The sequence below is a fragment of the Eretmochelys imbricata genome, chromosome 25 (genome assembly GCF_965152235.1).
Source record: "Eretmochelys imbricata isolate rEreImb1 chromosome 25, rEreImb1.hap1, whole genome shotgun sequence".
NCBI classification, from domain to species: Eukaryota; Metazoa; Chordata; order Testudines; family Cheloniidae; genus Eretmochelys; species Eretmochelys imbricata.
The window spans coordinates 1,377,731-1,394,141 of record NC_135596.1 but is presented as its reverse complement, the minus strand read 5'-3'; the positions used below and the strand labels follow the sequence as shown (position 1 = coordinate 1,394,141).

At 43.6% G+C, this 16,411-nt stretch overlaps 1 protein-coding gene across 5 annotated transcripts in view; it reads right to left on the bottom strand.

The window, feature by feature from the left end:
* SPPL2B (signal peptide peptidase like 2B) overlaps window positions 1–16,411 on the bottom strand; it is a 103,149-nt gene that overhangs the window by 80,192 nt on the left and 6,546 nt on the right. For all 5 annotated transcript variants that reach the window (XM_077841832.1, XM_077841830.1, XM_077841829.1 and 2 more), the window contains exon 2: window positions 8,260–8,379. In XM_077841832.1, the coding sequence (XP_077697958.1) occupies window positions 8,260–8,379 (120 nt within the window). The remainder of the gene's footprint in view (window positions 1–8,259; window positions 8,380–16,411) is intronic.

The window sequence follows — 16,411 nt, the reverse complement described above, 5'->3', positions numbered from 1 at the left end:
CTCTGCCACAGTGACTGCACTCTGATAAATGAGCAATATGAGTCACAGAACAGCTAGGTGAGCTCCCTTTACTTCCAAACCTCTATGAGCAGGGCCCTACAAAATTCACGACAGTGAAAAATGTGTCACAGAGCGTGAAATTTAACTCCCACATGAAATCTGGCACCCAGCCAGGGGCTCCTACCCTGTGCAGGGTTCCAGCTGCTAGTCCGATGGGGATGGAGGAGACTTCCTCTACCCCTGTAGGGCCGCTCCTGGGGCAGGTCAGACCTACCTCTGGGATCTCCCCAGCTGCAGGAAGCTTCGCAACTCCAGCTGTCGCCCCCCACTCTGCGCAGGGAGGTTCCAGCTCCAGCTGTCGCACTCCTCCCTCCGTACTGGGAAGCTGCAGCTCCAGCTATCAGCCCTGCACTGCGAGGGGAGGCTGCTGGGAAAACCAGACCTATGGTAACCCACCCCCCATACCCTGTGACCCCCACTTCTGTGCAGCTGCTGGCAGTGGCATTGGCTTTAGAGCTGGGCACCCAGCCAGCAGCCTTCCGCTCTGGCTGCCCAGCTGTGAAGTCAGTGCCCCTGCCAGCAACAGGGCAGAAGCAAGGGTGGCAATACCACCCTCCCCACAATAGCCTTGCAACCCTCCCAGCCTGACTGCCCTTTGGGTCAAGACCCCCCCAGTCACAATTCAGTGAAATTTCAGATGAACATGAAATTGACTAATTTAAAAAATCTCTGGCCGTGAAATTGACCAAAATGGACCGTGAATTTGGTAGGGCCTTACCTATTCTTGGGAATCATTTTAAAACTGGGGACACTGGTGGAGCTATGGTCTTCTCTTTCCAGTCCCATGCATGGGACCAGGGGCAACAGGAGCCAGCTTCAACCATCAGTCCCCCTGGATTGAAAGGTATCTGGGGAGTGAACAACGCAGGATTAACCTTTGTGCTCCTGTTGCTGCTGCGGCCGCTGCTTAGGTCACTGAAAGGGAAGAGGCCTGGCGGGCAACACTGCATGGAGAGGAAGGGGAGGTGGGAGAAGAAGAGGTGGATTCAAATACATTTGTTACATTTGTTATTGTGTCTGGATCGGCCTACACCCCCGCCAAAAGACCCTTGTAAACATCAGAAGGGCTGCAGAGAAACACATGAGAAACATTACTAAATTAAATTAATAAAACAGTGTGAGCAAGCGGCTGAAAGAGGGCACTCTTAGATAACTGAAACAGGCCAATTATTCAAATTGACTGGTGTCCCTTTAATAATTTAAAAATGTTGGCAAGCCTCATATTTTAGGGCTAGCTAAACTGCACTTTTATAAATTAATTTCAGTTTCCATTTAAGAATTTATTACTGTTCTGAAGTGGAGGGAAGCCACTCACTTTTAGTTCAACGATGCCCTGGGCATTGATGGGTACCCACTGCAAATGTATTTAAACCAAGCATGTGGTCACGCCACTCTTACTGGAGGTTTTTAACTTATTCAAATAATTGTCCTAACAGTTGGTGCCAAGTGAGAAAATATGCATCTTTCAGGCTATATAGATTCTTATAGCGTGGTCATCACTGTAGTCTCTGAGACACAGTCCTTAACATGTACACAAGCATTTGCAAAAGTCATCCAATAAGAGACTGGAATCTATTATTCTAACCAAATCACTGGTGGGATTAGACATTTTATTCTGACCCGCATGCTGATCAACTTAATGCTCAGAAGCATGAGATATGCTTATCTTTATTTTAAGATTGGAAAGTTGCAAGTAATATTGGTCATAAAAATGTATTTTTTATTTTGGATTTCAACATATGGATATAGAGAGACAAGTTCTTCAGATCTGAAGAAGAGCTCAGAGTAAACTTGAAAAATTGTCTCTCTCGCCAATAGAAGTTGGTCCAATAAAAGATATTACTTCACCCACCTTGTCTCTCTAATATCCTGAGACCAATATGGCTACACCAATACTGAATACAATATATGGACATAGACAGAAAAGGATGCCTATCCCATTTCTAGGTATCATAATGTATAATTAAAAATACAATTTAACTCAAACAAGACCAGCAGTAGCAAACTGGTGACCTTTCTCCACACACATCTACCCACAGACAATGGACTTCCTCTAAACCAGTGGTCTCCAACCTTTTTAGGCACAAGATCACTTTCTGAATTTAAGTGCAACCCAGGATCTACCCAGCCCTTCCCCGAGGCCCTGCCCCACTCACTCCATTTCCCGCCCTGTCGCTCGCTTTCTCCCACCCTCATTCACTTTCACCGGGATGGGGGAGGAGGTGGGTGTTTGGGAAAGGGTGCGGGGTCTGGGCTAGGGCTGAAGGGTTCGGAGTGTGGAATCGGGCTCCAGGCTGAGCCTGGGCCAGAGGGTTGGGGTGCAGGAGGGGATGAAGGGTGCAAGCTCTGGGAGGGAGTTTGGATATAGGAGGGGGCTCTGGGCTGGGGCAGAGTGTTGAGGTGCAGGAGGGGGTATGGGGTGCTGGCTCCTGGAGGGTGCTCAGGGCTGGGGGTTGGGTTGTGGGCTGCTGCCGGTCAGCAGCACAGTGGGGCTAAGGCAGGCTCCCTGCCTGTCCCAGCCCCATGCTACTCCGGGAAGGGGCCAACATGCCCCTGCAGCCCCTGGGGGAGCTAGGGGTCCCCGCACGCTGCTCCTGCCTGCAAGCACCACCCGCGCAGCTCCCATTGGCCAGGAACAGGGAACTGCAGCCAATGGGAGCTGTGGGGGTGGTGCCTGCAGAGAGGGGCAGCACACAGAGCCACCTGCCCCTCTCTCTGGGGCTGCGTGGGTGTGCTGACCACATCTGGGAGTGGTGTGTGGCCAGGGCAGGCAGGGAGCCTGCCTTGGCAGCAGCCCTGTCCACTGCCGGACTTTTAGTGGGAGAGTCTCCAGGATCGACCAGTCGATCCGAATCTACGGGTTGACAGTGGACGAGAAGCTGGATATGAGTCAGCAGTGTGCCCTTGTTGCCAAGAAGGCCAATGGCATTTTGGGATGTATAAGTAGGGGCATAGCGAGCAGATCGAGGGACGTGATCGTTCCCCTCTATTCAACATTGGTGAGGCCTCATCTGGAGTACTGTGTCCAGTTTTGGGCCCCACACTGCAAGAAGGATGTGGATAAATTGGAGAGAGTCCAGCGAAGGGCAACAAAAATGATTAGGGGTCTAGAACACATGACTTATGAGGAGAGGCTGAGGGAACTGGGATTGTTTAGCCTGCAGAAGAGAAGAATGAGGGGGGATTTGATAGCTGCTTTCAACTACCTGAAAGGGGGTTCCAAAGAGGATGGCTCTAGGCTGTTCTCAATGGTAGCAGATGACAGAACGAGGAGTAATGGTCTCAAGTTGCAGTGGGGGAGGTTTAGATTGGATATTAGGAAAAAATTTTTCACTAAGAGGGTGGTGAAACACTGGAATGCGTTACCTAGGGAGGTGGTAGAATCTCCTTCCTTAGAGGTTTTTAAGGTCAGGCTTGACAAAGCCCTGGCTGGGATGATTTAACTGGGAATTGGTCCTGCTTCGAGCAGGGGGTTGGACTAGATGACCTTCTGGGGTCCCTTCCAACCCTGATATTCTATGATTCTATGATTCTTATCCAGATCCCCAACCACAGCCCTACTGTGTGCACTAAAGGTCAACAGATTTGAACTATTATGGGCCGAGTGGGTGGGTGAATCCCTAAGTCAAGGCACCCTCAGAGAAAGGGCCTCACTCTCCAAGCAGCTCTCTCCCTTCTATACCAAGGGAGCTATAGCACAAGCATCTCCACTGATTTAAAGCGTGGCAGCATAACATACAGAGAGCAGGGTCTCAGGTAGAGAGACCACATTCCATTTAGGGCTTATTAGGACACACAATAAAACATATGCACCTTAACTCCTTCCAGAAACCCATGGGAATCCAATATAGATTTCAAAGCACTGGTTTCCTGCACCCAGGGTGAAACAGCACTTAACAGACTTTCACCTTCTGCACCTGCTTCAGGGCTGATACAGTGCAGCACCTTGTAGAGTACAGTGCAATACTCTAATCTTGAAATGCCCATCACTGCTGCTATACAAGCCAACAAACTCGACTGACACACTCAAAAAAGCCCAGAAAACTTTTGCTACTTGTTCCCATCATCACTATCTCAGTCTTCTGTGGACCAAGCCTCAGTCAACTAGCCTCAAACTTTTAAAAAATGACATTAGGACCTCACGTGAGGTGTGACAATAGCAATGAACCGGGACCCATTTTAGCTGTATCACACAGAATAAAGGATTAATTTTTAACATGTCCCAATCAATGTCAAAGAGGCCTGCTTACAAGTTGTGCTCTCCTCACGGACTACAGCTCCCAGCATACAATGCTTCCTTGAACCAAGCAGCCCACTCAGTCCAAGGTGGAGTACTGCTTGCTGGGACTCAGTCTACATGAAGCCATACTTTCAAACTGAAGAAAAAGATGGATGCAATCTTCCCATTTTATGCAAATTGTGCGCAGCCCTTGGGTTCCTGGCAAGTTGGTAGTGCAGTGCAGCCCTTAATTTGGGCACCCCAGCTTATATATAAAAGCCAATGTGCAGTGTCCTGTAATAAGACTGCACTGAGAGTGAATGCAGTGTATCAAGGTGGAATGGGGTAACTTTCAGTGTCCTTGAGAACAAATGAGAATCTGAATTAAAGACCCTTCTGAAAGAAAGCTATTACCCTGACAAAGAAACCACACAACTAAAGAAGCAGAGTAGTGTATTCTCTTCTTTCCTGCTAATCTCCACAGTAAGTGTTGACAAAATATTTTAATTTGGGATCTCAGATTGAATATAACTGACTAGAAAAAACAACTATGAGTGCAGCTCAGAGGACTAGAAGCAAACAGCAAGATCTTCAAGACTACAGGAAATGAGATCCATGTCACAATAGACTATATAAGAAAGCATTGCCTAAATGAGATTGTTGCCATTGCTGAACAAACAAGCAGATGAAATTCAATGTTGATAAATGCAAAGTAATACACATTGGAAAAATAATCTCAACTATATATACACACAATGATGGGTTCTAAATTAGCTGTTACCACCCAAGACGGAGATCTTGGAGGCACCGGGGGGGAATAGTTCTCTGAAAACTTCTGTTCAATGTGCAGCATCAGCAGTCAAAAAAGCTAATAGTATGTGAGGAACTATTAGAAAACAGATAGAAAATAAGACAGAAAATATCTTAATGCCGCTATATGAATCCCTGGTGTGCCCATGAGTCCAGTTCTTGTTACCCCATCTCAGAAGGGACAAAGCAGAATGGAAAAGGTTCACTGAAGGGGGAAAAAAAAAAAAAAAAAAAAAAAAGATGATCAAGAGTATTGAACAGCTTCCATACTAGGAGAGATTAAAAAAAAAGATTACGGCTGGTCAATTTAGAAAAGAGACAACTAAAGGGGGATATGATAGAGGTCTACAAAATCATGAATGGTGTAGAAAAAGTGAATAGAGAAGTATTCTTTACCCTTTCACACAATACAAAAACCAGGGGTCATCCGATGAAATTAATAGACAGCAGATTTAATGCAAACAAAAGGAAGTACTTTTTCCACTCAACTAACCTGTGGAACTCAATGCCATGGGATGTTGTGAAGGCCAAAAGTATATCAGACTTCAAAAAAGAACTGGGTAAGTTAATGGAGGATAGATCCATCAATGGTTATTGGTCAGGGACACAACCTTGAGCTCAGGGCAACCCTAAATCTCTGAATATCAGAAGCTGGGAGTGAAAGACAGGGGTGGATCACTCCATAATTGCTCTGTTCTGTACACTCCCCAAGAAGCTCTGATATGGGCCACTGTCAGAGATTGAATACTGGGCAAGATGGACCATGGTTTGACCCACTATGCCGGCTCTTATGTTATGTATGTTCTAATGAAGTTACCTTTAGGAAACCTCCATTTTTCAGAACACTAATAAATCTAATTACAGTAACACTACAACACACTGCACAACAACATGAAATCCCCAAACAAATCTCAAAGCTGCTTTCTCAGTATTCTAGTGTTAGAAATGAGTATTACAAAATTAAAGCCTTAATGAAATACGTAAGACTTGTTACACAAACACTGTAACTTTGTTGCAAAAATCTGCACATTTCTGTCTTGAAGCAGGTTCAGTGCAGATTGTCATTGGTTTCAACGAACAGCTTTGCCAAACCACTACAATCCTAACTCTGAGCAGCCACTTCTTTCCTTGGCCTGCCGTTTTCATAGCTATTTGCAGGTGGTGTGATATAAATGAATGGAGACTAAGAAGCAAACAAACTTATTGCACAATATGATATAAAGGAATGAGCACAAGTTTGGGAGTCAGGAGCCCCCAAGTTCCAACTTTGCCATTTACTTGCTGTGCATCCATCTATACAATGGCGATAACATTTGCTGAACACACCTCACAGGAAATTTGTGGGTATTAGCATCTGTACAACCCTTTGAATCCATCAAGCACCAGACAAGTGCTAGGTAATATTTCCTTATGTGAACAAAATGAGAATTTAGAAGTAGGTTCCAAACGATGAAAGGTTCATTCTCTAACTATGCATTATGTCAAGCAACCCTAGATATTCACATATTTATGCTGCTCTGTGCCATTTTCAAAAAAGGAATTATTCCCACAATACCTATAAAAATAAAGAAAAACACCTACTCAAGGTACACAACAACAGAATCTGGAATACACTCTCAGAACTCTGCACATTAATACCACCTTCACTGAGTATTGCAGACACTGGGAGAAGCACATTAACTATACCCAGACCATAGCACAGCAATGTATATTTCAGTGACAAATGTATATTTCCATGCCACAAAACCAAAAATATTTCCTTTTTCCACCTTGCTCTGTTGTGTATGACATGATGTCCATTTCTGTATTAGTTTAGTTATATTTTAAGACTCCCAAGAACCAGCCTTTGTTTAAAGAAAAAAAAAAATTAACGTACTCCCAGGGCTTGAAAAATTTACCCAACACTTATTAGCCCAACTGCTAAGCCTACCAGACAGATGGAAAAATACTGTTACTATCACAGCTCCTTGCAATTAAATACAATACTAAAAACTGTTTTACTCTTAAAATTGTAACATATAAAATCAACTATTCAGTATCAATTAAAAAAACAAAAAACCTCTCTAAATCTCTTGGTGTTGTTATACTTTCCCTCCCTGCCTCACTTTCATTCTCACCCCCACCCCAATCCTCATCCTCTTTTCCCCAAATAGTTTATGTAGATCGTTTCACTGTTTCCTCTTTTCTTTCTTTCCCCTCTCCACTCCCTTATATCCCCCAATCTTTTCCTAAACTGTGTTCCCTACTTTTTTCCTGTGCTTTCTGTCTCACAGCTGCCTACAAAAATATTAATATCATAAGCCCACTAGTCAAAATGCAGTATGAAAGATCAGGTGGGAAATCAAGCCCTTGCCATGCCCCTTCTCTCCAAAGCTGTTAGGAAAAGGAGTGTTGCAATTCCTACCAGGGTGTTGTCCTTGGATCCCCACTAAGGATCTCCATATTCCATAGCATCTGAGTAGCAGGTGTACAATAAATTTTAGAGCCTCTCAGTTCCCTCCTGCCACCCCAGAGATGCCTGGTAGTTGTGATGGTGGGGAGGAAGTTTCCACTAATCTATTCCTACTCCAGCCTCCATTTTTGTGCTTTAATCTCACGCATTGCTCATAGCTTTTCTCAGGGAGCACTGTGAAACTGACCCAACTCTCAGCCTAATGTTGCTCATAGATCTGAATAAAGCAGTGAAACCTGACAAAGCAGATCTATTTTCACTTTACTGCACCTTAGCAGAACTACGTGCCTCTGAAGAGACACTAGTATTCTTTGTCTAAACATCAGGGAGTCTATACAGTATCTGTTTATATTCAATTCACATAAACGAGGTTGTCTTTGCAGATATAAGAACTAAACACCTTACTTGCCAGGGGCAATTGCCATTTTCATTTTTATTAAAGAGCTCTGGTGATACAAAGGAAGGTTCTTTCACAAGACTGGTACACTGGTTAACTTCAACTTACGATTTGTTTTTGGAAAAGTGTATGGTGGCTAAATCATTGGTTTGCTAGAGCTTACCTGTGCAAATATAGATAAAGCAAAGAATATTTTTGAAATCGAACAAACGTCCTAGTCATTGCTAGCCTGACCAGAACCAGGTGAGACCTAAGGGGTTCCCTAAAATATGGGAGTCTGTGAACTATGATCCTCTCTCATTGCTTGATTTAGGTACTTACAGCTTTTCCTAGGTCATGCGGCAAGTGGGCCCACTGAGAGTTGAAGAGGATACAGTAGTCCTTTCCTTTACTCCTCCCCTTCTCCGAAAGAACATGCACCATACCATACTCGCAACACACCTGAAAACACAAAACATTTTATCGGGGTTTCATTAAAAGTAATAATACACCAAGGCCCTTGTGACGTTATTGACATAAGCTGGGACCGTATAGATCATTGTTGCAACCAAGATCCTGTAGTGGCACCAAATCTTATATAAAGGGAGTCAAATGAGGTGTCTAAGACAAGGTTATGGTTTGCTGGTTATGATTATGCTGTCTATATGTATCATTTTTGTAGTTAAAGTTATGAATATTGGCTCTATACTGTCTGTATTTCAACTTGTGCTATGCTTCTGGGAAACACTCCAGACAAGCTGGTGTCAGCTCTGCCTAGCCTGCTTGATGGCCCATTAAGAACCATCAGCTATACAACTGACCCATTGAGAGAAGGCAGACACGCCTTGCGACTCAGCAAGGCATGCAGGGACATGCCTATGGACAGAACTCTGAGGTGTTTCCATGCCATGTGATGGACAGCTTGTCTTTGGGACAAAGACAGACAGACCACATGGCAAAAGAATATAAAAAGCTGCTGCAGCTCCTCCAGCTTGTCTTCAATCCTGTTTCTTACCTCTGGAGGAATTTTGCTACACTGAAGCTTTGAACCAAGGACTGAAAGACCCATCCCAGCTGTGGATGTACTCCAGAGACTTGATTTGAACCTGCAGTTTATTCTATCACTGCTGCAAGCCTGTACCAAGAACTTTGCCATTACTGTATGTAATTGATTCCATTTAACCAATTCTAGCTCTTATCTATATCTTTTCCTTTTATGAATAAACCTTTAGATTCTAAAGGATTGGCAACAGCATGATTTGTGGGTAAGATCGGATTTATATATTGACCTGGGTCTGGGGCTTGGTCCTTTGGGATTGAGAGAACCTTTTTTCTTTTACTGGGGTATTGGTTTTCATAACCATTTGTCCCCATAACAAGTGGCGCTGGTGGGGATACTGTGAAACTGGGGTGTCTAAGGGAATTCCTTGTGTGACTTGTGGTTAGCCAGTAGGGTAAAACCAAAGTCTTCTCTGTTTGGCCAGTTTGGTTTGCCTTGGTGTGCACAGAAACCCCAGCCTTGGGCTGTAACTGTCCTGCTTTATGCAATTTGTCCTGAATTGGCACTCTCAGTTGGGTCCCGCCAGACCCAGCATCATTACAGCCCTAAAATTGAGACACCCTCTAATGAAGTTGCTCTGTAATAATTCACTAACAAAACTAGACTTCGAATGAAAAACCCAGGTTAAAGAAGATAAGAAATGCTGACATTAAAGAATCATCACGTTTCCCATAACTCCTCTTCCCCTTTCTAATAGATTAAGGGTACCACAGAATAACGTATACTGACTTATAACGCTTAGAACATAAAATGAAGAATTGTTAACAGTAAAATTAAAAGCTTTGTTAACTATATTTTAATGATTTATAACAATGAGTATTTCTGAAGATAAAGGTAAGTTTGGGTTGCATCAAGCAGAATAGAATGTGGACACGCCACTTTTCACTTATGATGAAAAGGAGCCTATCAAGCAGAAAGCTGAAGAGGTTACTTGGTTGATTATGGTGATATGGAATCTTCCATCCTCTCACTTGCACTGCTCAATAAGACCTTCCGATGTGGTTTAGCAAACTATCTAAGACTCCTGTTAAGACGGAAAAGTGATAGGTTCTCTCACACACCAATTACTTTCAGGTCATCATATCTGTCTAGATCATTCAAGTTCTGTACCATATAGTAACTACATTACACAACATTCCATTATTAGGGAAGTTTCCAAAACAAACGTATAGAAACAAAAGACATCCTAAAATCTGTTTCACCAAATCTGCCACAGTAACAGAAATGAGAAAGATGAGGTTTTTTATTAATTATTATTATTATTATTAAATAAGTACAAAATAAAATCTCTCTGCTTTCTTGATTGGCCACCTTACATTTCAAACCTCAGCAATCCCCTTGGATACTGTTGCACACTCCAGCGTGTGACACTTGCTTCAAAAAATGTAGTTCTTGGTTCAGTAGCCTAAGCAGAAAGAAGAATTTGGATAGAGAAAGGAAGATGGCGACAACCAGAAATACAAAGAAAAAGGAGGGAGCCTTGCAAGACTAAAGACTTTTTATTTTTATCTGGTTCAAATGGTTGTACAGCCAATCTGTAACGGTTTGAAAAATGTTGATTCAAATGACATTTTGTTTCAAAACCTTTGAATCTATCCGACAGATTATTTTTTTTTGTTTTGTTTTGGTGAATATGACCCTAATAGCATCCCAATGCAAGAGGGCAGAGGGGATGACTGGTATCTGGTAGTGAGTTTCAACTGGCCTGACCAGTTCAGTGTATTCCAATTCACTAATGTCACACCCCGTATCTAAAAGGCAACATGTAATTTATCATTAGAAAGCTAATAACATACTGATCATTGTTGTGTGTATGGAGGACAAATTCAAAATTAGAAACATATTGGGAATTATTGTCTTAAAGTGCATCTGCCAAGCAGGGCTGAAGTTTTTTTTCACTCTAGCCAAAGGAATGTGGTTCCGCTACTTGAAGGTATTTCCAAGGTACATTAAGAGACAATGGGAATGCAATTTACATAAAAGGTACACAGATCCATCATAACAACAAGAGGAGAAGATAATCACTCAGAATAAACCAGTCGGAGAACACTTCAATCTCTCTGGTCACGCGATTACAGACATGAAAGTTGCGATATTACAACAAAAAAACTTCAAATCCAGACTCCAGCGAGAGACCATTGAATTGGAATTCATTTGCAAATTGGATACAATTAACTTAGACTGGAATAGAGACTGGGAGTGGCTAAGTCATTATGCAAGGTAACTTATTTCCCCTTGTTTTTCCCCCCCCCCCCCCAGACGTTCTTGTTAAACACTGGATTTGTGTTGGAAATGGCCCACCTTGATTATCATACACATTGTAAGGAGAGTGGTCACTTTAGATAAGCTATTACCAGCAGGAGAATGGGGTGGGGGGGAGGTATTTTTTCATGCTTTGTGTGTATAAAAAGATCTTCTACACTTTCCACAGTATGCATCCGATGAAGTGAGCTGTAGCTCACAAAAGCTTATGCTCAAATAAATTGGTTAGTCTCTAAGGTGCCACAAGTACTCCTTTTCTTTTTGCGAATACAGACTCACACGGCTGTTACTCTGAAACCACTCAGAATCAGGGCAGGGAAAGGAGATTGCAGGAAAGATCAATTTGTATTATAGGAAACACCAGCAGGGAAGAAATCAGTATAGAACTTCCTTCACCAGAAGAATCCATTGAGCCTTCCGCAAAGGTTGAATTAACTTTACTTTGGACATTGTGGAAGACCTGAAGAAAGGGGTGGGTCAACCATCTTGCTGAAAGGTAGTGTGATAAGAATCTTACTTTGAACTAAGATTGTAGTTTTGTTAAGATTTAGTCTCTAGAAAACATTTTTCACTTTTATTTGCTTGTAACCATTTCTGACTCTATCCTTTAGACTTGAATTCACTTGAAATCTTAATCTTCTTTTGTTAATAAACTTGTTTTACTTTTAATCTAAACCAAGCCAGTGCTGTGTTTGAGTGAAAGTGATAAGCTGTGCATTTTGTCTGTTTAGAGGCACAAACAAACTTTATTATTTCCAGGAGAGGGCTGTTCCAGGAGAGGGCTGGACACTTCAGGGCAGATGGGTTTGGGGAAAAATCAGGACTTGGAATATTAGGTCACCCCTGCATAACATAACTGGGCGATAGAAACTAAAGTTGTGTTGTAAGCAGACTGTTGGGGTCGGAGCATTGAACCAGGGCTGCATAGCACACAGACACTCAGGATACTGCATGCTTATCTGTTGGTATGCAGGTTGTAAGCCACAGCAGCTGAGCAACCCAAGGTCTTTGTCAGCTTCTGAACTGTACCCCAAAAGGTGAGGGGGGAAAAAATCCAGTTTCAGTTCAAAACCACAAAGCAAAAAAGTCAATAATTCACTCAGCTCTAACTGTAACTTTCATTTAAATGGTTTAACTTAAGGCGGCAGCTTTTAGTTGAAATGGGGAACATTTAGCTCAGAAGAAAAGGTGACAATCATTGAAACACGGACACCCAAACCAGTTGCCAGGAGCCAGAGGCCTTCATTTAACTTGCACAAAATGGTTCTGCAGACTGTAGTCACTTTCATATTTAATACAGACATTCTACCTGTAGAAATTACAGCCAGGGCTCTATGTACTTTGCATGAACTTGGATTTAAATTCTACAGGAAGGATGTCTGCAGTGGGGTGGAATAGACTGGAAATTCTACAGCAGCTTCATTTACATTAATAAAGAGGGATATTTCTATTAAGTTGTATGAAAACAAACTGAAAATTTGAAAATTCGTGGTGATCAAGGGAGGTCCCGGACAACTGGAAAAAGGCAAATATAGTGCCCATATTTTAAAAAAAGAAGAAAGAGAACCTGGGGAACTACAGCCTCACTTCAGTCTCTGGCAAAATCATGGAGCAGGTCCTCAAGGAATCCATTTTGAAGCACTTGGAGGAGAGGAAGGTGATCAGGAACAGTCAGCATGGATTCACCAAGGGCAAGTCATGCCTGACCATCCTGATTGCCTTCTATGATCCGATAACTGGCTCTGTGGATATGGGAAAAGCAGTGGATGTGATATATCTTGACTTTAGCAAGACTCCCACAGCATTCTTCCCAGCAAGTTAAAAAAGTATGGATTGGATGAATGGACTACAAGGTGGACAGAAAACTGGCTAGATTGTCAGGCTCAACAGGTAGTGATCAATGGCTCGATGTCTAGTTGGCAGCCGATATAAAGCAGAGTGCCCCAGGGGTCGGTTTTGTTCAACATCTTTATCAATGATCTGGATAATGGGATTAATTGCAAGTTCGCAGAGGACACTAAGCTGGAGGGGTGGGGGGGGGGGGAAGAGGTAGATCCGCAAGAGGGTAGGGATAGGGTCCAGAGTGACCCAGACAAATTGGAGGATTGGGCCAAAAGAAATCTGACGAGGTTCAACAAGGACAAGTGCAGAGCTCTGCACTTAGGAAAGAAGAATCCCACGCACCGCTACAGGCTGGGGACCAAGTGGCTAAGCAGCAGTTCTGCAGAAAAGGATCTGGGAATTACAGTGGATGAGAAGCTGGATATGAGTCAGCAGTGTGCCCTTGCTGCCAAGAAGGCCAATGGCATATTGGGCTGTATTAGTAGGAGCATTGCCAGCAGATCGAGGGAAGTAATTATTCCCCTCTATTTGGCACTGGTGATGCCACACCTGAAGTAATGCATCCAGTTTTGGTCCCCCCACTACAGAAGGGATGTGGACAAATTGGAGAGAAGTATCAGAGGGGTAGCTATGTTAGTCTGGATCTGTAAAAGCGGCAAAGAGTCCTGTGGCACCTTATAGACTAACAGACTTATTGGAGCATAAGCTTTCATGGGTGAATACCCACTTCGTCGGATGCATGTAGTGGAAATTTGCAGAGGAAGGTATAAATATGCAAGCCAGAATCAGGCTAGGGATAACGAGGTTAGTTCAATCAGGGAGGATGAGGCCCTCTTCTAGCAGTTGAGGTGTGAACACCAAGGGAGGAGAAACTGCTTTTACAGTTGGCTAGCCATTCACAGTCTCTGTTTAATCTTGAGCTGATGGTGTCAAATTTGCAAATGAACTGAAGCTCAGCAGTTTCTCTTTGAAGTCTGGTCCTGAAGTTTTTTTGCTGCAGGATGGCTACCTTTAAATCTGCTATTGTGTGTCCAAGGAGGTTGAAGTGTTCTCCTACAGGTTTTTGTATATTGCCAAACCTATTGTTTCCCTTTCCTTAGCAAAGGGCTTGAGAAAAGCACACACTACCTGCAAAGGCTGTCTCAAGTCCACACCTGTTGAAACTAACCATACCCCAGTATACAAAATAGAGCTGTTCTGTACATTGAATTTCTTTTTGCATACACTGAATTTCCTCACGTAAACTTAAGTTTTCCCTTATAGTTTTATTGCACAGAATATGAACTGCAGCCTCTACTGATACATTAGACACGTTCAAGTGAAAATGATACCCTATCTGAAACATGAGGATGGTTGTCAGGGTATAATCTTCCTTCATGATACAAGATTGCACTACTATGAGAAATAACTGAAAGGCAAAATACAAAAAAAAACCCTGAAAAAAGCCCAACCTTCTCCCAGACTAAGCTCTCAGCTGAACCCGGCAGCACACTAAGGATGCTACAGGCTCAACTACAAAAATCTTCTAACTCTCAGACTCTCCTTCAAGTAGTTCCAACAAGACAGAACTTGAATTAATGGAAGTCATTCATCAGAAATAACTGCTGATAAAGTTTCTCTTTGGGATGTAAGGGACAGCAAACAGTACTGAAAATATTATACCACCCATTATATAAAAATCAAGATTATACCCTCACTTTGAATGCTGAGTTTGATTCTGGTCATCTTATACCATCATGTACAGCAGAAACAAGCATCATCTTTGGTGTGAGCCTCTACCATTTGGGCTTGGTGTGGATCATCAGATAGCACTGACATAGCTTGAAGGAAGTCCTCCCAGTTTGAAAATACCAGGCTGTCACACTCCAAGAAGTGGGAGGCTCAGTCTCAGGCTTCCCCGACAGCTGTCGGATAACCAGGCTCACCTTTGCACAATAGTAGCATAGCACTGAGGCTGCATCATGAACAGGAAGCGGCACTGGTTTATAAAACCCTGGAATCACTGGCAATTACCATCAAACCATTCCAGAAGATGGACTGGGAAACAGGGCTCTGCGAGCCATGACTGGAGTGCGGTATTTTCAGCATGCAACTGTCTGACTTGCTCCTGCAATAACTGGTTCTCTGAGGTCACTTGGACAACCCATGTCTGCAGGGCTCGGTTGTCCACCTGAAGGCAGGCAGCTCACTCAGATATGTCCAGTGCTCCAGAAGGATTAGCCAGATCCATTCTGCTGGCACCAGGCTCATTCCTGTGGTGTAAGTGGTCCATGCAAACTGTCATGACCGGGAAGTGGGCATCTTACCTAGTGGTCAGAACAGGAGTTGGAAGTCAGGCCAGGTCAGATACCAGGAGATCAGAGTCTGAGATATCCCAGAAGGCAGACTGAGTCAGATGTCAGGAGGCAGGCATGGTGAGGTTACCAGTTAATGAGAGTCAGGCTGTAGGAGCAGGTAGTGCAAGGGAAGCAGTCCTAAGCAGGGGGAACCAACTAGCATGGACAACTTCCTGGTCCTGTGCTTCATTTAAATAGAAACAGGGAACCAATCAGTAGCCCCAGAGTTCTGCCAATCAGATCCCACGACTGGAGTCCTCTGCTGGAATTAAGCTTCTGGTTCTGGCAACTGTTAACAGGTCACTTGGTGGCAGGCTGGAACTTACTAATACTTAAGAGCACTATGGACCAGGGTTCCAGACCTCTGGTCCCTCACAGTATGTGCCAAGATCACAGGGAACTCTGCTCCACACCTTCTTGCCTCTGTCTGAAGTGGGGAAGAGACCTACCCCTCTGGGAGGAGGGGTCTGAGTCCCTCTCCCTGCCCGCTCTGTAGTATCTGAATGCCTCACAATCTTTAATGCATCTATCCTCACAAAAACCCTGTAGAGAGTAGGAGCTTCACAAAGGAACTTAGGTTTGGTGACAATGAGCATTGCTGTACTTGGAAAAGGATGTAGATTCACAAAGCCTGAGATCAAGTTATATTGACTCAGAATTACATTAGCATACAGCCACTGCAGTTAGTACAACGCTTGTGCAAATGCATACATGGCTCCTTGTGTCTGAAACCTGTATCACTGCAGAGTGTATTCCACCTTGGGTCAGTATCCCTCTGTGCAACTCACCACCATCTAGCACCCTGCCTTTTGCAAAGTTCTGGCAATGCATGATGGGGCCAAAATGAGCCATGTAAGGGTGACTGGGAGCATGAGGTCAACTTCCAGTTTGCAACTGTGTCCATCCCATAGTGTTATCTATATCCCATTATTTTCACACTTTTTTTTCCTAAAAATCCTACAAACCTGCGTGGCCCTCCTCGCTGTCTGCCATC